The 23,330-nt window shown below is 36.6% G+C and overlaps 1 protein-coding gene across 1 annotated transcript in view; it reads right to left on the bottom strand.

Moving 5' to 3' along the window:
* The window catches only part of LOC149797464 (DNA repair protein RAD50-like), a 212,784-nt gene that overhangs the window by 111,579 nt on the left and 77,875 nt on the right, over nucleotides 1-23,330 (bottom strand). Inside the window, exons 15-20 of the mRNA XM_089960763.1 lie at nucleotides 22,631-22,665; nucleotides 20,118-20,208; nucleotides 5,531-5,666; nucleotides 4,830-4,943; nucleotides 3,910-4,005; nucleotides 1,524-1,671 (exon numbers count right to left, since the gene is read on the bottom strand). Of these exons, the coding sequence (XP_089816889.1) occupies nucleotides 1,524-1,671; nucleotides 3,910-4,005; nucleotides 4,830-4,943; nucleotides 5,531-5,666; nucleotides 20,118-20,208; nucleotides 22,631-22,665 (620 nt within the window). The remainder of the gene's footprint in view (nucleotides 1-1,523; nucleotides 1,672-3,909; nucleotides 4,006-4,829; nucleotides 4,944-5,530; nucleotides 5,667-20,117; nucleotides 20,209-22,630; nucleotides 22,666-23,330) is intronic.

The following is a 23,330-nucleotide window of genomic DNA, read 5'->3' as shown; positions in this document are numbered from 1 at the left end:
ACCCCCTCCAAAGACTGTGGTATTCATGCAATCTCCACTGCCTGTTTTTTTTTGAGTGACCATACCTCCTGTTGTACAAAGACATCCTTCTCCCATTCTGCTAGTATGTCAATGAAGTGGAGAAAGGAGAAAAGGGGAGGGAAAAGGATAACTGAAACCCAAAGCTCTTAGAATGACCTGAATCACCCATTTGTTCTGAGGGAATAGGGAGATTCAGTGAGCCTGAAATTACAGGTGTCAGCCACCCATAGTTGTGTGTGTGTGATTAGGATTTTTAACGTAGCTTTAATGGTCCCACCCATAGGTAAACTGTCTGCAGTCAGTGGGGAGAGTAGGTCAATGTTTACAGTTAGAAGGCTTGAAGGTAGGGAAATTTGTACCCTCTGCATGACTGCCTCCTTGGTCGGTTAAACTGTTGTCTCCTGGCATGTCTTTGGGATATTGGTGAATGACTGAAAAGATCCCTTGTCCCAAGGCCACCTAATGTTCCTTCACATTGGCAGGGTCTGAGTGGTTCCAAATGCTTGTGCAAGTTGAAGGGGCAGTTCTTGAGCTGCCTACCTTCAAACTTCTACAATTCCTCCTCTAAAAAGTAACGGTAACCCTAGTGGGGTCATCCATGAAGCAAGGATATGAGATTTGAGCAATGTGGACTGCAGGCATGCACCACATTGTATCAGGTCTAAGTTGGTGAAAGCCATCAAGGCATTGGCCATGGTATGGTGAGCTGCCTGGTTGACAACCCTAGCAATTGCCTCCCAAGCGTGGCTATTGTTAGATTTCTCTGCAAGTTGGAAACCGGCAAATACGATACTACCTCGCTAAATCACTCTCGTTACTAACGAAAAAGTGAAAATAGTGTTGTTTTAGATGCCTACAGTATATGCCTGAAAACTCATGCAATATGCCTTTAGCTAATATTTATATCAAAATAACACCAAATAAGAAAACCAAGCATAAATGATAAATACAGCATCTCATAAACTTGCTAATACTATCTCCATTACTAATGGATTAAGCGAAAATAGTCAAGTACATGCTAACTTGACATGAGGTCAAGGATAGTGTGGTGTAACATGGTCTTACATGGCCAAAGTACAAAAAAAGGTGACAAAATTGCTCAAATTTGGCAAAACGTGTCAAATAATGAATACAAACTGGAGCAGAATGATAATTCCACACAATAAATGCAAAGGGATTGTTGGATGGTTCGATTTGAACACAAAAGTGGTTTGAACTGTTGGAGTTAATATGTAGCACAGTATCAGCACAGCAGCAATGATAAAAACTAGTGACACATGGTGGTGGCAAGGGGAGCTAATATGCAAGAGTTATTGCCCTTTGTCTATCTGAGATGCAAAAAGACGCTTTTCATCTCATAGCAGGGCTAGATTCCCAATGTATGAGGCTAATATTCTTAATGTATCATGATTGGGGAACGTATTTGAAACACAGACTTTTCAAGAAAGCTTTTTTTTAAAACAAAATAAACAGCCAGAAGCGATCTCGGATGTACAACTCACCTCCTCCAGCTAATTTTGAAGACTGGGCTGCAATCTTTTTGTCCAATTCCTGTACTTCCCCTTGGAAACGGTCCATCATTATAATGTCATTCTGAATTGATTTAGCTGTTGCTTCATCATTTTCTTTCATTTCTAATACTTCCTCAAGCTGTGTAAATAAAGAATAACTTGAAGATTCACACCAGCAATACAATGTTTTTGATGAAAGTCACATTACATGCCCACAATGTAAATTGTCCTCTAAGCAGACACTAGTACAGTATACTTGACATGGGAGATTACTGACAAAAGGATCCCAATAACCTTAACCTTGAGCTAAACTTAATGTGCAGAAACCATTGTTTTCTTGTGAGTAATACTGTGAGATAACCCTTACCTATAGACTCCAGAACCTATGTTTCTCTTCAAGACCTTAAGTGCAAGCCATGCAAAATATTTGCTCAATAAACTGATTCTAGAACAAAGTTATTTTTTAAAACACTTATTTTAGCCATAATGACTTTGAACTTTAATCATTCTGCCCCAAAATAGACAGATCCTCAGTGCAAGCCTTCTTCAAGGTACAAAAGATATTATCAAAAAACTTTTTTTCTTCTTCCAAAGTGACCTTCACCTTAGACCATTTGATCCCCAAAATTAATAAACTTTCTTACCAAACATGCGAGTCATCTGCAAACTTTGGTGAAGACACATGGTTATTAACTGGAATTTCTCTGCAGAAACCATTTTTCTTCTTCCAGTCACAGCTACCTTGACCTTTGACTTTTGGACCCCCAAAAAGTTGGTCATAAATTTTCTTAAGAGGGGTAGGTTCCCCACACTTCTAGAGGGGGTAATTACTGGGGGTCAGGTGGGGTTATAAACTAATGCAGAATAGATGGGTGACAATATTATTATAAGGTGTCAAAACACGTAAGCTTTGTTGTTGTTGTTGTTGTTGTTGTTGTTGTGGGGTTTAATGCCATTATTCAGCACACGACAGGCTATGTATGGCAGCCAGTATTAATGGTGGAGGAAGAACCCGGGAAAACCCCGGAAAGAACCACCAACCCACGAGAAGCTACCGGCAAGATTTCTCACATACCCACATAAGCCAATCCTGAAACTCAAACCCACACAGACAGAGGGAAGATAGTGGTGATCCGGAACTGTGAGCACTTTAGACCACTCGTCCACTTGGGGCCCCAACACCTAAGCTAAAACAAGCATTAAATGATTTGTTTGTATTACTTCTCTGACAATAAATGAATGAGATATCTGCATATGTAACTGTTGCTGAACTGGAAAGTATTCATCTTTGTTAACACACAGCTTCAAAAGCCTTAGCAAACTGAAAATAATTTAACGGACCACACATCAGTTTATTTATGGTTTCAGATGTTATGCCACAGGAAATCTTAGTTTCTAACTAGAGTGAGCAAGTTTTAAAGATCTGTGGTTACCCAATTCCTCTGTGCTATGTTTGGCTAGCAGCAAACCATCCAATATTTCATCCTCCCTTGTTTCATGCTTGACAGATAATCTTTCCATGTCGATGACTTTCCTAAAGAACTCAGTTATATTTTGTTTCAGCATGACACCGCTGTTGATGTTTAGACATTTTCCTAATGGAAGATCAATGGACCAATTATACCAGGGGTAAGCAAACTACAGCCCGCCAAAGGCTTTCATGTGGCCCGCCAAGGGTTTTCATGCGGCCTAGGAACAAGTCATCATTCGCACTGACTCTATGTTACTCTGTTTATCAAATAAATGTGCTTCTTTTGAAGTTTAAGTTTTCAAATATTAACAACATATTAACAACTGAAAATTAATTAGATGTTATTTAGAAAAACCTTCTGTTTTTGCTATTTCAAATATTGATTATTTTACTTAATGAACTATGCGGTCTGCGACAAGGTGTAAATCTGTGTATGCGGCACTTGCACTGGAAAGTTTGCCCACCTCTGAATTACACCACTCCAGCAAACAATTCAACTGGAGGACCTCTACAGAGTTTCTGCAACACTCTGCAGATCTCCATCAAGAAGATGCTTGCATTCAAACAATATTCTATATAGATATACAATTAATCAAGATCATGGAGAAAAACTTAGTGATCTTAACCTCAGAGGGTTTTAAAGTTGCATGACTCTCAAAAATGTTTGTGAGAAAACCCTGATCCCAAGCATCTCTGGTGATACTGAACAAATTTTATTGTGCAGAAACCATTATCTTCTTTCATTCACAGAGAACATGACCTTTGACCTGACACCTAATTACAGATGAATTGCAAGGCACTAGATTCTATTTTTGCACCTAAACAATACCATAAACATTCAAATAAAACTGAGCATACATTCTATAGTTTTAACCCTAAACAATAATTATGTAAATTATGACTCACATTTTGAATTTTTGTTTTCAGTTGGTCTATCTCATCAACGGTTTTCTTCAAGCTGGCTTTCAATTGCGGTATCTCCTGGGTTTCTAGTGTCATCATCTGAAATATTATAAAATGTCACACAAGAACTCCAACATTAAGCATTACAAGAGTAATTCTACAGTAAACTCATTCACAATGCATTGCAAAGAATGGTATAAAAGCATTCATCTTCTATATTTCAGGCAGTGACAAATGCAGAGATTCTATCCTGTTATGCATATTTAATTAGAATTGTTCATTAGTTTTTCTCCATGATTATGTTATGCATAACTGTATTTTTTAACTGACCTTTGTCCAAAATCAAGGTAATGGTCTACCTGATTAGTGACATTTCTTTTGTATACAACATAATACATAACTAATATTTCTGTGATTATAGATTAACTTATGAGATCATTATTAATGTAGGTCAACTTTTTACCTGAATCTGAGTCTAGGACATTAGTTTATTCATGAAAATGAAAGTAAAAACTAATCAGATATAATAGTGGCCACCTAGTGGGTAGAAAGGGGAGTTAACCTACAAGAGTTGCTTCCTTCTGTCTAAAATATAGACAAGAAAGTTGTTTTTTGTCTTTCTTTGTGAAAGTTATCGCTAATTTAATGTGAACACGTAACGTATTTGACAGAGAAATATTGGGACAAAGGTAAACTTTTCTTTCAGTCTGTCCATCCAACTCTCTTTGTGTTATTTACTATTCAATGCTACTTTTAACTAACTTGATCTAGTCTAGTAAACAATAACACCTGTACATTTTCAACATGTTAAACATGTTCATCTGTCCATTCATTCAAACCACATAACATATTAAAAATTAAATATGATCATTATTGCAATATTGAAAAGATTGACAGCAGTCAAGTCAATAACACAAACTGACATTTTCCTTTAATGGTTTGAGTTGCATCATGTCGTCATATCTCTTCTGGAATTCCTCAAGGTCTTTCTCTGCCTTTTGTAACTTGGCAGGTACCATTCTTAGCTTTTCTTGCAGCTGAAAGATATGATAGGAGACAATATATCCTAGGTGTGATAAATGCAAAAGTCTACAGCACTTACTAGGAATGAAAGTGATGTTTGAATAGTTACAAGAATTGTTGATTTTCTTAATGCTGCTTACTGTTAGCAATAAAACCCAAATGAGATGTTCATCATCCACCAAAATGAATTATTTATTTTACTGTGTAGTTTTTGTTTGGACAATTTGAACAGCATGTTCTTTCCTCTATACACTACGAGCAGTAAAGCATCACAATGAATTATATTATTAGGCAGTGTTAATTTCTTTATGATGTGCTCCATTAACAAGCAGATTAGCAGTCATTCTGTGATAATGGCCAACAAACCATGGTCACAATTTGGCAACGTTTGTATCAGCTACACAGGTATGAAAACAAACTTGATATTTTTCATTTCATGCATGATATAAAAAAGAAAGAAGTATTTTCAGTACATTTTCTAGAAAACTTACTTTGTATAAAGACAGTTTCCATCATTACAACATATTAACTAATTAACATTTAAGAAACAATAAAATACCCTTAAATTATTCCAAGGCAAAATAAGTCTAAGACTACAAACCTCCAAAATTAATTCTCTGACTTCCTGTTCTGTATCAAACTCTCGGTGACATAAGGGGCAGCATGGGTCGTCCTTCCCAAGGTCTGTCGCATACTTCTTGAAAAAATGTTCAGCTCCAAGCAGTGAGCCTCTTTGACTTTGAAAATAAACAGAAAATGTAGTCTGACTTCATGACAATTTTTAATTCAAGTATTGCCTCTTACATAGGGCTGTTCGAGTAAAACATATACCCTCCGGGGGGAAGGCACTTTTAAATTCAACCAACCCAAAACAGAAGGAATAAAAAACAATTATGATCCACCGTCAGATGTGTTTTAATTGAGAAACATTGCCCCCTACAGAAATATATTTTTTTAACATAATTTCTGGCTATGGGTTAGTGGGCGGTAGAAGCGATTTTAATATTGGGTTGGGGACAGAAGTGATTTAAATGACAGCTGGCTGGAGGTAATCTACTGAATTCATATACATCATATAATCTACTGCATATTTTTATTTGTATTCATTCATTATAATCAGTCTTTTGTCCTTTTGTTTGTTTGTCTGTCAGCCAAGTATGTCTCTAATACTGTGAAATCAGATTTTCATGGTGGCTTATTATTTGTAGATTTCACTGATCAGTCCCTTAATACCCACTAATTTAACATCCATGAATACATATTTTATAATAGATATTTCTATTCTAATACAGAAATCATGAATTTGTATCCTTACTAAACTCTGTGTTTCCTAAAGTGATCAATATGTCTTGCTATTTTTCTTTGTTCTCAGGCATGCTGCTTTTGATTAGAATAATAGTTAAATCTTGTATTGCTTTAAATGTGTGGTTAGTTTCTATGATTCATTGTTATTATTTTTTCCAATAAATGTTTTGGTAAACTTATATGATTTATCAGAGAAAAAACCAATGATGCCTGTGGAAGTGATGTTGCATCATTTGTCTACTTTTACACTATATAATTTCTTGTAAGAACATCTTTTTCAGTTACCGATGTCTTATTTTTATGCCTTGTTGCAAGGCTAATATAAAGTTATAAAAAATATAGCAAGTCAAACATTTTTATATCATAGATTTTAAAAAATGGATGAAAGTCAACGAATCATTTTTCCCAGAACACTCATAAAATCATTGTCATTGCAGTTAACTGTACTGTCAACAGCATCATAATCATCACTGATGGCCTAGCAGTAACATTCTGCACTTTCAATCAAGTTGTCACAGGTTCTATCTCCCACTTCTAGTTTTTCATATGAGACTTATACCTATGGCCTGAGGGGCTTTCATGGCAGAGTGGTTTAAGATGCTTGTCTTGTGATACAGAACTGAGGGGCTTCCATGGCAGTGGTACAAGATGCTTGTCATGTGATTACTTGCCTCCAATGTGCTAATGAGAATGTTGCCAGTTACTTGTGGAAGGTCAGTGTTCTACATAAGTGGTGTTTGGTGTCTCAAAAGGACTTGGATTTTCTTCAGCAGTAAAACTGGCTGCCATATATAGTCTTTCAGGGTTCTTACTCCACCTAATATATTGTAAAAAAATCACCAAAAAACCCCAAATCAAACCACACTGTATCAACCAACTAATCAACTGTGGCAACAGCAACAAAGGTACTAGTCAATCATTTTTGCCACAGCTGTATGAGTTTATAACTTTTGACTCTAGTAATTTTTGTAGACCTTAGAATATCGTCACTTATGCCTTTCTGACAGTTACCTAAAAAGTCATCATCAGTTGGTGCAAATGGAATTTTCATGGTGAGCATATGAGATGGAAAAGTCTTGAGCAATCCTGCATCCCACACTGCCGAAAAGTTTACATTTTAGCTCACTTAAATTTTCTCTTAACAATGTTCACTGTTCCAACTAGAACTGTTATAACTTATTCAAACTATATTCACCAATATCTGATGATATGCATCTGTAATAAATATTTGTAACAAAGTATGAGAATGCATCAATGTTTTTCAATTATGCATTTGAACTGAGCACAACTACAATAAACAAACAAAGAAATAAAATTATTCACGTCTCTCAGGCAGAAGTAGGGTATAATCATAATCTGCCAAAAGATTTTTAATTTTTTAAATTTGCCAGATATTTTTTCCAACCATACTGATTCAGTGGACATATCACCAGAATGGGCAGAAACAGACCAGAAGGTTAAAATCAATTTGAAACATCTTTTAAGTAGCTAAATTCATATTGGTTTAGTTAACTGTACATCCTTTATTGTCTTCCTTTTGATGAAATTTCTTACTGAAGCTAAACATCAAATCAACAGAGGCTCCATGTGCCCAAGTGTACTAAGGTGCTTGCTTTTACATCACTTGCACATCTCACAGCGTGAGTTTGCATCACAGATTAACCAATTTAGGTTGGTGGTCTTTCGGTGTTCTTCCTCCACCTAATATATTGTTAAAAAAATCACCAAAAAAAACAAAATCAAACCACAATGAATCAACCAACTAATCAACCGTGGCTACAGCAGCAAAGGTACTAGTCAGTCATTTTTGCCACAGCTGTATGAGTTTCTAACTTTTGGCTAAAGTAATTATTGCAGACCTTAGAATATCGTCGAATATCGTCAATTATGCCTTTCTGACAGTTACCTAAAATTCATCATCAGTAGGTGCAAATGGATTTTTCATGGTGAGCATATGAGATGGAAACGTCTTGAGCAATCCTGCATCACACACTGCTGAAAGGTTTACATTTTAGCTCACTTAGATTTTCTCTTAACAACGTTCATTGTTCCAACTAGAACTGTTATAACTTATTCAAGCTATATTCACCAATATCTGATGATATGCATCTGTAATAAATATTTGTAACAAAGTATGAGAATGCATCAATGTTTTCAATGATGCATTTGAATTGAGCAACAACCACAATCAACAAACCAAGAAATAAAATTATTCACACTCTCTCAGGCAGAAGTAGGGTATAATCATAATCTGCCAAAAGTTTTTTAATTTTTTAAATTTGCCAAATATTTTTTCCAACCATACTGATTCAGTGGACATATCACTAGAATGGACAGAAACAGACCAGAAGGTTAAAATCAATTTGATACAGCTTTTAAGTAGCTAAAATCATATTGGTTTAGTTAACTGTACACCCTTTATTGTCTTCCTTTTGATAAAATTTCATACTGAAGCCAAGAAAATAATGTTGCACACATAAAAAAGAGGCACACTTTTACTCATTATTGTTTTTATTATACTTCTCCATTCCAGCCTGTTCTTATGATCTTCTCCCCCCACATACCGTTTGTCTTATGATATGTATTTAAATTTCTTGCTTACTTTTCTTACTACTATACAAATGTTGTGTGAATATGCATATCAGTGTGAAACACAATGGGGAGACTAAATCCAAGATTGAAAACCTCTACATTTCTGGATGTATTCTGCTTGGATTCTATATTTCTGCACAAAACTCAAGAGTTCAGGATTCTGCACTAATTTAGTTCCCACTGTACATTTGTGCAAACAACACGATATTAAAATTCAGTAACTGAAAATTTTGAGTGCTCATGATCAAATTTATATCAGTATAGATACATCTATGACGACAGCTTTTGTGAAGAAGAAAAAACATAACAGCCGCACCATTTTCTAGATCTATACAAATTTGAAATGTGTGCTTTCAATACTGCACCAAAGAGTCAGCTGCTGATTTCAGTAATGAGTCGTCCAAACTCAGGTCTGTAAAGGGATGGAAATTATGTTAATGAAACAATGTCCCTCACTTTTTTCAGTTACAAGTAGGACAAGCTCTCAAAAGATTGTTTTTACTAAAATCTTAATTTTATTATCAACCAATCAGGGACAGTCAAACACGTATATACTCTATTTTATCTTCACTGATTTATAGTATGGTTCTTGTTCTTTCACATCTGTAGTAATGTGAGTCCTTGAACAACTCTCAATGGTTGTAAGCCTTTTTCGACCATGCTGAATGGACACACTGTAAGATAATGTTCAAGTAACAGAAATACCATGGGATAACCAGAGAGCAATAAAATCGAATAGTCAAGTTATCTCCTCTGCAAGGATGCTGCCAGGATTTCAGGATGTACTCTAAGTTTTGTGCGTGTGTGATCTCCAATGAGGAAGTGGTGGTGGTGGTGGGAATAGCCACTGTTAAACATCTCCCTAACACTTAAATATCTGTCCCTCTTTCTTATTGTTCCACTCTGTTACAGCTCTACTGAAATCAAAATTCTCGAAGAAATGTCATCTCTAGTTGTATAGCGATTATTATTGTGATGTCATTGGGCATGGATACGAGGTTGTGGTGGGGTCTTGGTTGGGATGGCATAAAGACTATAGGCTTACTCCATATTTGACAGCTAATTATGATGTTGTCAAAAGAATTCAAAAATGTCTAGCAATTCAGTTGGACTCGGATACTTGATTCATAGTCAATAAACAGGTTCTAAAATGATGTGTTTATTCTGGAGCCATGTTCCTCCATCACACTCAAGATTTGGATATACCAAAGGTGAAATTGGTACAGTTGCATCCTAAACTACTAACGTGGCTACTTTAAATGTTATTTAATGTGAGACTTTAATGCAAGAACTCATAGCTTCAGTGATTTTTGGGTTAAAAAATTTAATTTCTTCTCAAACAACTCAATTTGGTGCAGATTACATTGTTTTTTAATGATACGGTGAGAATTTTTTATGTGTAAAAATTGCGCAAGAAATGAACAACATCAGATCAGAAAATTACTACCACTGGGAAAATACTGATAGGAATATACAGAAATAATGATATAATTATTTAAGTAGAATATATGGTGACAATAAGAGAGCTAGTTCTACAACTTTGTGCAAAATACATCTTGTATGACTATTCTGTTGTTTCTAACAGCACTGTAATATGGCAATAATTTCTGTCCACTTTTTACTTTGGTCCCTTGCTAATTAATAGTTTTAGATTTTACAACACTAAGCACATTTTACCTTTTGACAATAACACATCATTACAAATATTTAGATTGCAAGAAAATAGAAGTTACAATTTTATTAAAAGCACTGGTACCAGTAAGACTAAAAGAGATGGTAAAAAAAAAAAGAATCAGGATGAACAGAGTAGTAGTCTAGTAAAGAATCCATACATCAGAATGACATCAAGTATTTTTTCATCAATTTCATCATCAGTTAATGATACTGCTTAAAAATGTATTGTACTAGATAATAGACTCTTTTATTTATCCATTTTGCAATACAAATACCAAATGATGGCTTGGAACTAAGTGCCAAGAGGTCTGCAGGAAATACCACCATGATCAAAATATACATAGGAAGAACCGAACACAAACAGGACAAATTTTATCCATCTTGCTTTGAGTTTACACAGATCAGGCAGTCTCTTATGTTTAATGTCATTTAATTTTTGCACACAGAGAGCATGTACATCATTTGGTCATACATCTGCATGATACAAAAGTTTGTCTTTTTATTGTTTTGTTGCTCAGTGGTTCTGCCAACTTGAGATCTACACACACTTAATTGTGTTGTATGGGGATTCTCTGATGTTCCCTATGAGCATTAATCTGTTAATTGTATCTAAATTTAATATGATCCTCCTCCTCTGTGTACGAATATTATTCTGTGCCGTGAACTCCTTTCATTGCCTGCTGTCTGAAACGCATATGCATAACTAGCTTGAACAAGTTACTGTTTTTTATGGTTGTGCAATTTTCAACATCTCACATGTATGGCCCCATGGATATTCTCTCTTGGATGTCTCTGTCCCAAAAAAAAAAGTTCTGAACCAGAGGTCTTGTTAGGATTTTAAAACTAAGAGTCCATGGCTCCCATTTTGGTAAAAATATGAGTCCCATCAGGAAAAGTTGCAGTCCCCTTTCAGAAAACTATGCCAATTATAAGAACCATTGGTTTCCAGAGTCTAATTTCTACATTCTTTATAACACTGACATAGCTCTTGCTTGTTCATCAGAGTGAGTCTGAATTGTTTCGATCCAAGGAAGGTCTTATTCAAAGCACTAAGCTAGGCATCACACACTTTCTTACACTTGGCTAATGTCCCTTCCAAACTATCAGTTCTAGCAACTTCAGCCCTCTCCTGAACCTCACAATCTTTGTCAGTTTGCCGTTGAACCCCAAAATACTCATTCAAGTCTATGTCTCAACATGTCACGATTCCAAGGTCATGTGCACTGCTTATTCTGTTACACTCGGAAATGAACACAAGAATGAAAGCTAAAGTTGTTTATTTGATGTACTGTTATAAATGACCACATGTACATCTCTGGGTATTTCTGCCTCTGAATTCAAGCACTGTAAATATCAGTAGATTTTCCCACCTAGCTGCCAGTCAAAGCCTTTGATTTCGCCGCTTAGCTATTGCAGCATGTTCTTTTGATGTACTCTTATAATGGTGACAACCGGGGCGGGGGGAGGGGGGGGGAAGGAGGAGGGCTTATTGTAAATATCATCACAGCTAACTGATCAACACATTTTCCCACTATGCAGATGACTGAAGCAGGACTGGCAAGTCTTTGAATTTTACTGCCCACCTAATTAAAAAAAAACTGGCGTCCAAATACGCATGATTATAAGCATTTCTGAGACCTCTGTCAGTTTTCACTAACATGAACCCTGCCAAAGATTCACTTCCTTGAATCGGTGTTTTGCTGCCTCTTATGCCAGATTTATCTCTTCCATAATGCTGTATTAGGGTTTTAAGTCCAACATTCCCATAGTCTACTTGTTTAGACATGGGTATATTTAATAAATATAACCGGCATATTGTCCATCCAATATGAACATCGGACTCGCACTCAACATCAATTTTGGGTTCAAAATCAAACACTGGTATTTCCAGTGACATTTTTCCAATGTCCAACAGACCGATATACATGATATTCATTGTCATCATAGCTATCACCAGCCAGTATTTGCCAACTGAAAACGTCTGAAGACAAACCATGTTGTGATTCAACCATTTTGGTTTCCTGTTTGGCCCTTATTGGAAACACACATTTGTAAAACTTCCACGATGAAAGTAAGGATAAAACTCCATAAAATTTATGTTCCAGGGCCAATGAACGAATCAAATTTAGTTTATCAGCCATTCATGACGAATGGAAGTATCCAGATATCTGGATGTCGCATCAAGTGCTGTGAAAAAGTTGTGGCAGCGCGAATTACGTCGCGAAATGCACTTTTAAAGTTAAGTTAAAAATTGCATACTGCGCAAAGCATATTTTTTATATATCCGCAGCGTTGACGTAATTTGCAGAACACGTATCACTGCTTTAAAAGTACGCAAATTCCTACAAATTACGTGCACTCACGTGTACTGGCATCATTTTCTGATCCAATGTTTTATACACGTTAGACCGCTACAAGGGGGGTAGATGCGATTTTAAATATATATTCGATTTTTTCTTCTTCTTCTTTCTGACAACCCCACCAGCGATTTCTCATTTTGTTAGCACAACCCACAACAGATGTGATTTTCCTAACCAACCTTCCACTGTCAGAATCAAAATTTTTCGAAACACAACCTCCTACAGAAGATTTTTTTGAAGTGCTGTCCCCGGGGGGGGATATATGTTTTACTGGAACAGCCCATACAAATAAAGAAAGCAACACAGCTGTGATACCATTTTTAACTTAAACCTACTCAAGTTTAATCCAAGTCTTTCACCATTTAAAGCTGACATACCATATATAATCAAAGTCCAACTGCAAACTACACAGACCCAGATCTATTGTCACATAATTCACTGGCAGATCTGGGTTGATGCAGATTGTTAGGAGTAATCAATAGAACAAATAATATAGATCTTATCAGCTGGCACATTGTATAACTGCAGATCAGAATCTATGTTGTTTGCAGCTGATTTTAATTTATAAGTATTTATATTTGTACATGTTTATATAAACAGGATGAATGAATATTATTAACTCATTACCTCATATAAGCACTTCTGGACATTTCTACCCCATTTTCAACACCTTCATCCAATTTTCACATAAATGTGTTTGTATACCTCTTAACAGCGCAATGAGGTAAAATCGTAATCTGCTATTTAATTTAACTGTATCTGATTCTCCACTCTCTAAAATGGAAGCCATAGATTCTGGTTAGCACTTTGCAAGTTTGGATAATTAGAATTTTAACTGCAAAGGCTTCAAAAAGTCATATACAGGTTTCAATATCAATGTACGCAACACTGATGTTTGATCATTTACCAAACTGGAATGATTAAGTGATATAGTGAACACAACAAAGGTTGAGATAGATCATCTACAGTTGTTTACAAAGCTTCATTGACTACTGACTGCTTACCTTAATTTTAAAATATCAATGAGCATTATGTTTTAAAATGTCATCTGCAATTTCACCGACCACTGATCAATCGCAGACTCAACAAAGACCTGCCCATTCACAAATGTAATACAGCTATAAAGTTGATAAAGTTTGCAAACTTGCCAAAAGTAAACATCAGTGGTATCCAACATGAAAACTTTAGTCTTTTGACCTTGACATTGATTTCTGGGCTTGAAAATTAAACTGAGAGTTGTCTCTACCCAAGTGAAGACTACCCATAGCATTTATGAAAACTGATCCAGGAAACGTAGAAAAAGAAAACAATACAAATATCTTGGCTCCAACAAAATTGACCTTTCTCTTCTCAGCACCATATTTAATGGAAAGCTGCCACTGCTCCAAAGTAACTGACCACATTACACTAGGATAAGTTTATGGACATCTTCCCATCTTTAAGAGGGTTGGATTTGAAGGTATCCAGATGCAATGTGATCTGTATTTGGCAGAAAAACCACATCTTCTGATGGAGAGACCAACAGATATCTAGTTATACCTCTTGTCAGGATAAAAAAAAACTATTCAATTTGCAAAATACATGTTTTATGGAAAAGATTATGGAGCAAGGCAGTAAAACTTAAATATTATGATCTATTACAATAAACATGTTCCTCTTCAGACACAATCAGTCTACCAAGATAGTTAAGTTCTCACATTCTGAAATGATGTTCAATTAAACTGAATAAGCATGTGTAACTAGTTGATATGTGACCTTGACTTCAGATGCTGTAACCCAAAAATAAATACACCCCTTTCTGACTACACACAGGACATAAATACTGCAACCATTATTCATTACTGTACATGTTACCATTCTGAAAATGGAAGTATTACTGTATGAGTATGAACAATGAACTAATGGCCCAAAATCCAATAGCATATGACCCTAACAACAAGGTGTATATTTAATGACAGATTGTCTATGACATAACCATGATAAATTGTCTCTTAAAATAAATTACTTCTTTCTCTACATTAATCTAATGACTCCATTCATTTTACATTACTTTCAGACAAGTTATGACAGTTTATAATCTGAAATCTCTAAAACTTAAATGTAGGAATAAGGCAAGAGGAAAAATGCCAAGAACCTACAGGCAATAACAATAGTCCCTCATTATGAAGTCTCTCAGTACACTGCTGTTTCTCTTAATAATATTAGTGTCATGGATTCCATTAAATGTTTTCATTTGGTTTTAACATTGCCATTTTAAAGATTTCACTACATTTTAGTTCTTCAGTTACGAGAAAGCGAATTTCTAAGTAAATTATGTTTCTCTGAGAATACTTACCCAATCACATTACATTAAGAATATTAGCCTGCTACCTTGCAAGACCAGCACTACTAGCAGATGAAAATAATTCTATCCTGTCTATTTCAAAGTGAAAGAGGGCAGTAACTCTTGCCCATTAAATCCCCTTGGCACCACCAGGTGTTGCTATTTTTTTTTTTTTAGCTGAGCAAGATCCTCAAGAGGATGGCAAGGTGGTTGGGAGGTTTTCAAGTAATGTGATAGGGTATGTATTCTCAGAGAAACATAATACACTTAATATTTTGCTTTAACCTTTGAATACATTCCACAATCACATTATGTTAGCAGAATAAGTAATAGGAGGAGGGGATGATGAGCATCTGACCTCTACCTCGGGTATCCTTTTGGTGAAGAATAGCTGGATTCCCCATGTGAACGATAACCCGTTCTCCTAATTACATAAGCAACAAAACCTGAGCTCTCTTGACCTGCAATTCAGTTAATATGATGATGTTGAAATCTTCTTACCTACAAAATTTCACTGGTGAATCCACTGACGTTAACAGGCTGTGTTAACTGATATAGTTGGTTCTTGTGGTCATCTGTGCTGCTGCCACTGGCCTGACCAGATCTAAGGTTTGCCTCTGTGATGATATATCTCTGAGAAACTCAGGAAGGTTGACTCTGCATGTCAGACAACAGCTTCGACTATATCTTAGATAGAAATGTTACATTCAAAAGAAATGCTCGCAGAGATGGCTCAAATCTCGTAAGCTGTAATCTTCATGAGGCAGCCCTGATCTTGCAAGCAAGGGCTTGAGGAGTGATGTCCTATTTCCCAGCTTTCCCTAGGAGGAAGAGGCATTTGCACGTGGCATGACTTGTCTCTGTGTGTTTCAAGATGTTTGTGAACACGAACAGGATCCTGCATAGCTGTTGCTCGAAACCTGTCTATGGAAGAGAGGGAGTGAATGACAACTCTTTGGTTACTGACTGACAGTAACCTGTAAGCCTGGTTGTGTCAAGAGGACCACTGAACCATCTGATTTGAAATATGAGTCAACAGAAAGGGCATGTAGTTTGCTTACACCACATGCAAAAACTAAAGCAATTGGAAAACATGTCTTGCACGATAGAAACTTTACTGAAGTGTGGGCAGAAGGATCGAATTTACTCAAATTGAGCCATGTTAAAACCCAGGACAGGTCAAAACAAGGTAAAGGATTTTGGTTGATTGAAATCAAAATTAGCTAAAGATCTGAAAGGTCTTTATCATGTCCAGTGTTATATTGGCCATCTTGCCGGAATGTGTCTGATAGCAGTATCCTTTGATAGTGATGAGGGCCAGCTGTTTATCCTCAAAGATTCAGAGAAGAAGTAGGCCAGTTGAGGGATTGAGGCACTCAAAGGAATGATGTTATTGGTCTGGCATCAGATCCTGAAAATGCATGTTTCCTCATAAGCCTTTAGAGTGGAGGGTTTTCTTGCTCTACAGATTCTCTCCACAATTGAAGGTTTACATTTTTTGTCTCAAAGGCTGTCCTGATAAAAGCCATGTACACAGAAGAAGAAAGTCCAGGGAGGGATGTAACACTTGCAACCATGGTTACTTGAGATTCAGGTTGACTGGCCTGGGCAGATCTATAGCTAGATCGAGTTGATTGGTGACCCAGGACTTGTCCCACATGAGAGGGACTATCAGAATCATCTTGCAATTATGACCCTGTAACTTCTGGATTATTTTCAAAATCAGGACTTTGGGAGGGTAGCAAATGCCCACAACCCATTCCAACTGATTTACAACATGTCCAATGCCCAAGCCTCTGGGTCTGGGAAGGGAGAGACGAAAGTTGGTAACTTTCAATTCCACCTCTTCGCAGAAGGTCGACATTTGGATGTCCCCAAAGTATGCAGATCCAAATGAAGACTGATTGATGGAAAGACTATTCTTCACCACCTGTTTTGAGATGCGAGACCGTATCTCCTGTTGAAGGAAGGCATCCTTCTTTCGATCTTTGGGGGTCTTCCATGAAGAGGGAAGAGGAGACGATGAGAGGGGATTGGATGAATGAAACCTGAAACCCCAACAAAATGACCTTTTGAGGGAAGAGGGAGAGCCAGTGAGCCTGAAAACATATAAGGAGTCGGCTGCCCACAGGTTGGCTGCCTGAGGGTGGTGTGGAAGGTACGCCAATGCTTATGGTTTGGATGCTTGGAGGTGGAGAAAATCTTTATCTTCCTGCCTCTGTATGATCGTCTCCTATATTGGTTAGGCTGTGGTCTCCTGGCACAGGGTTGGGATTGGTACTGGTGCATATCTGACTGAGGAAACCCAAGAAGGTCCAAAGACTTTTGTGAGGTGAGCACTGAGATGGAGGGGAAGTTCCAGAGTTGCCTTCTTCATTAATTCATCCTCTGAAAAGCAATGGAGACCCAAATGGCATCTGTAAAACAAGAGAATCGTGTGGTTTAAGTGACACACTGACTGCAAACATGCATCCCATTGGTTTTAGTCTAAATTGGCTGAAGCCATCAAGGCATTGGCCATAGTATGGTGAGCTGCTTTATTAAGGACCCAAGCGATCCAGGCCATCATGTCCCAGGTGTGGCTATTGTTGGACTGTTCGGTGAGCCGGAAGATTTTCAGTGAAGCCAAATCTAACAGAAAGGATGTCACCATGATGTTCAGAACCAGTTTAGATGTGTCATGGAACACATTCTTTTCCACTCTTAAGTACAATGAAGCCCTCATGTGGATGGCTGCCAATCCTTGTCAAGAGCTGAAAGTTACTGAAAGTATTTTGAGTGCATCTGATACCAATAAGAGGAGGAAGTCACAGGAACCTAGCTTTTGACTTAAGACTTGCCAAACCAACCCCAAATCCAAGCAGTAATCAATTAAATCTTGGCCAATTGGGGAAGGAGCTGGAAAAATGGCATCTCTTCCTCCTCCCCAGAAGCAACCAATGCCTTGACTTTGAAATCCTGGGTAGTGGTAGTGGTGGAAGGGCATTCCAAAATGGCGAACACCTGATAAATGTCGTAAATGGTGGCTTGAAAGCTGAATTCAGACCACTCCATAGTCAGATCAGAATAAGATGGGCTCACTGGCATCTTCACAATCACTGTGTGGAAGATCCTCAACTGGGTCAGCTTATAGCTCTACATAAGTCATGCCAGGTGGCATCAACAACTCTGGCTGGTTGTATGTGGCAATATCACTAGGTCTCCCTTGAGGGTAGGCAGTGAGTAATCAAAAGTCTGACATTGCTGACTGGCACGAATGGTGTGTGGTCAGCCAATTGCTGGCGGTATATAAAATGGACCAGCAATCGCCAGTACTGGATGCTCCAAAGGCCTGGCTGAATGGACAGATTTCTCATTGAAATCTCTGGTATAGTAGTGATGCCAACTGTGTGGCTAGACAGATGGATCTATCACTGAGATCCCGTAGGAGATATTGGACTGGACCATTTCAATGCAAAGGTCCCCATGCTGGGATGCCTGGACTGTCAGCAGTGTTGGGATGGCTGGTAACAGTATGGCAGTATTAAGAGTTGGATCCAATGGATCTGGCATAAACTCCATGCACTTGCTGGCATGAAGGACATGCCCATTGGGCTGCCTAATATTGGGGAATACTCCCCAATGAGTCAGTGTCGCCAACAATGAACCATAGGTTGTCTCCCTTGATTTATTCCATCTTTCCCTCCCTTCAACGCTGAATGGACTATTGCTCTGAAACATTTCTCCTGGAGAGAAAATAAAGCATAGATTAGCAAACTAGTATGTAACTAATTAGCTAATAGCACAGATTATCAAATCACATTATATGACTAACTAGCTAAAACAGTAGCCCAAACTTCTTCTGACCACATATTACAGATGCTGCAAATCATAGATGGTGTATGCTTAGTAAAAAAAAAAGTCATGGTAGACTTCATTGTTCTTAAGTTGTACATATAGCATTTAAATGACATTCTGCTGGAACAACTCAAAAAACAAATAATGAAAGTGGAAACTAGTAATGTATTTTAAGTTACCAAGTTGTTAAAACACTGTCGTAACTAACAAAGCAGTGAAAGTGTCATATCAGAAACCTATGGCCCTGTTATGAGCTTATGCACAATGCTTAGTTAATAAATAAACCATAATTCTATCAAAGCAGCACAAGATACAAATAAACCAAGCATAAATATCAAGCAGCATAAAAGTTTGCTTATAAGAGCTCTGTAATGGATGGAGTAAGGAAACAAAGTCAAGGGCTCGCTAACTTATAAGGATAAAATAATGCATACAAACTGCAGTAGATTGATAAATCTACACAATAAATCCAAAAGGAACATTGAATGGCATATAAGAACACAAAAACAGCTGGATTGTCGGAGGAGGAACTAACAACGTGTGCTCTGTACAGCACCGAAGCTAAAAACTAGCAACAACTGGCAATACCAAGAGGAGGTAATGGGCAAGAGTTACTGCCATTTGTCTATTTGAAATAAATAGGATAAGACAATTTTTGTCTTTTAGTAGGGCTGAATTTGCGAGGTAGCAGGCCTATATTCCTAATCTAATGTGATTGGAGAACATATTCAAAGGAGAAACTCCAGAATTCCAGAACTCTGAATGCCTTGAACATTTCTGACAAAAACTAAAATCATACACAATTATTTTCCTCACAAATTATCTGCATCCCCTTTATCAGTTCCACAGTTACCCATTTACAGCTTAATCCACTGGTTTCTTGATATACATATTCTGGTTTTTAAAGTTACCAAAACCATCTTCCATATACCAGACAATCAAACTTGTGCTTTTCTCACTACCTGTGTGCACACAGATACCTTCTGTTGAAGAGCTGATCCCCTGAAAATCTGTTTGAAAATCAACTAAAAAATCAACTAAAAGTTACAAATAATGCCATTAAATCTAAAATGTGACAATCTCTGCCCATTACTTACTCTTGTGACTGTGTCATTTTCTGCTGAATAGTCTGAAGTCCTTCATTAAAGTTCTGACTGCCACAAACATGCAATATTCTCTCCTCAAGAGCTGAAAATCCATAAATACATATAGGTCATAGTATATATTTGCTTCAAGATATGTACATTCAGCTGAAACTTCATAGAAACATAAACTAAAGGAAAATTACTTTCTCCATGTCCAATACAGCGGAATCTCATTCACTCAAATACAATTAGGATTCCTAAAATCTGTGTTTAAGACCCAAAAGAAAGTTTCTAATTATTTTAAATCTCTTTGACTTGAATTATAGATCTCTCAACTGATTTTTTTTGGTCTAGTTGGTGTTAAAGATATGAGGTTTCTACGGTATAATGTTGTGAATTTGTTTACAGTGGTATCCCTCACCAGCAGCTACCTCTACATGGTCAGTTTTTGCAGCACTGATGAGTTTGTCTATAAATGTACTCCTTGTGGGCACTCCCAAAGATGAGTTTGTGTATAAAAGTACTCTTTGTGGGCACACATCCCACTGATGCAGCATGCAGCCAGCATTTGAGGCCAAAAATGTAAAATCTACTTCTCATAAGTGGCCACATTTTATGTAATATGTGTCCATTGCCAATATTTAATTCATATGGCAAGGTAAGTAATCAAATTATCTCTACTGATCACTGTTTCCACGAAAGTCAGGTTTTTGCTACTGAAAGAAGTGTTGGTTAATGTACATTATAACATGTACCATCACAGTTAATATTATATCATTATCTACAAATGCCAACAGTTACAGGAAACAGGCTCAGTAATATTGAGACAGAATTTTGGACTTTACACAGCTGTTGAGTTCCTCTCTTTGATGATAATGTCTCGAAGTAATTGTCAAGATCATAACATGGACAACATAAACTAAATATAACTTTTGTTTATTCATACACAAAGAGAAATGAACCTTGAGCAAAACAGTGTAGCAGGTGAAGACCAAAAATCACATGACAGAACAAGAATCATGTTCTTTATAAACAAGGCATTTAGTCTACTTTACAAAAGTTTTATCTGCATGATTAAATTGCAGTAATGTGCAATTAGCAACCTTAAGAAAATATCATTAGAAAACTTTAACATTTCATAATATAAATGGAAAATTCTTCCTTAAAAAATGAGAAAAAGGTATTTGACTCGTTGACAATGGAGAGAGTTCTAGAGTTCTTGCCAAAAAAGTGGCTGTCGGAAAGACTAAATAAAACAAGATTGTAATAGATTCAAAGAATACTCTGCAGCAGTGGGAAAATGGAATATATGGAAAAAGAACTATTCTAAGTGCCAAGCAATGTGTGTACCAAGCTTTAAATCCCAATTTTTAAATGGTTTGCAATGTGCATGCCAACAATACACCACTCACATTTCAAGGTTAAGAATGAAGAACTATTAATGTATGTTCACCTAAAATAAGTCTGTTCTTAATACAAGAAGTTTTTAATAATTAATGTTACTTTTAAATGAAGATATTAATGCTCTGAAGTTACATGTATCTTTCTTACTACAAACATCTCACAAATATAGTCCCACACTGGAAAGGCTACCCATCTTCTATGGCCATTTTCCACTATGTCACAGATTACCCAACTTGTATGGCCATTTTCCACTATCTCACAGATTACCCAACTTGTATGACCATTTTCCACTATCTCACAGATTACCCATCTTGTATGGCCTACTTCCACTATCTCACAGATTATCCAACTTGTATGGCCTACTTCCACTATCTCACAGATTATCCAACTTGTATGGCCATTTTCCACTATCTCACAGATTACCCAACTTGTATGGCCATTTTCCACTATCTCACAGATTATCCAACTTGTATGGTCATTTTCCACTATCTCACAGATTATCCAACTTGTATGGCCATTTTCCACTATCTCACAGATTATCCAACTTGTATGGCCATTTTCCACTATCTCACAGATTATCCAACTTGTATGGCCATTTTCCACTATCTCACAGATTATCCAACTTGTATGGCCTACTTCCACTATCTCACAGATTATCCAACTTGTATGGCCATTTTCCACTATCTCACAGATTACCCAACTTGTATGACCATTTTCCACTATCTCACAGATTACCCAACTTGTATGGCCATTTTCCACTATCTCACAGATTACCCAACTGGCTGACAGAAGTTAGTGTGATGTCATTAAGATTAATGAACACTGCTGTGGGACAGCCATCTGGACTAATCTGCATTGATCAAGTGAAACAAACCAATTCGTTTGAAGTTTGGTAAAGTCACTATCTTATATCTGAATGCTGAAGCCATATTTATTAAGAATGCCTTTATAAAACTTCTCATGAAATTTATTTTACCAATGCACCAAGTATTAATGCAAGTGATAATATTACTATGACTTATGCAATTCCTCTTGTTTGTGGATGAATTCTTTGTAACACGCATAAAACACAGGCAAGAAACAGTACCTTGTAAACATATTCCACAGTACACAGTACTAACCTTTGAATTCGTCTTCCTTTTTTTTCAACTGATCTCTGAAAATCCATGATAAAATCACTTGAATAAAACTTACATCAGGTGTTTTAAGTAAAGAAATTTTAAAATTAAGAAAATATAATATAGTGAACTATCATATCTATTTTTCAGTAATTCTGGTCATCTTATTATTTAGAATTCATATTTATTTTATTAAAGTAGTTTCAAAAGTATCTTGCAAGTAGGTTAATTACAACATACAGTAAAAACTCCCATTGTGACTACCTACGATAAAGACAGATCCTTTTCTAAGACCAAAATTACATAAGAAATCTTACATGCAGACTCTTCAGCAGTATTTAGGACTCCCATCTGGAAATACTCAAATTTAAGGGGTCAAATAATGACAACGCCATTGTACAGTAAGCAAAAAACCTGTATGCAGAATCTTCACTACAGTCAGCATATTTTAATGTAATAACCTTGGTACATGCTTACAACAAAGCAATAAACATGTTACATGCAAAGATAAGCATGGCAGGAGTCTGTATTATATCATCTGCTAACTTATGATAGATATCATGGTATATATACATGGTATATATTGTATCACCACCAAAGTATCATGGTATGTGTTGTATCACCATCCAAGTATCATATGTGTTGTAATGCCACCCAAATATCATGGTGTGTGTTGTATTGCCACCAAAGTATCATGGTATAT

The sequence above is a fragment of the Sinohyriopsis cumingii genome, chromosome 6 (genome assembly GCF_028554795.1).
Source record: "Sinohyriopsis cumingii isolate HCF-2022 chromosome 6, ASM2855479v2, whole genome shotgun sequence".
Taxonomy (NCBI): Eukaryota; Metazoa; Mollusca; class Bivalvia; order Unionida; family Unionidae; genus Sinohyriopsis; species Sinohyriopsis cumingii.
This window is presented reverse-complemented; position numbering and strand designations above follow the sequence as displayed.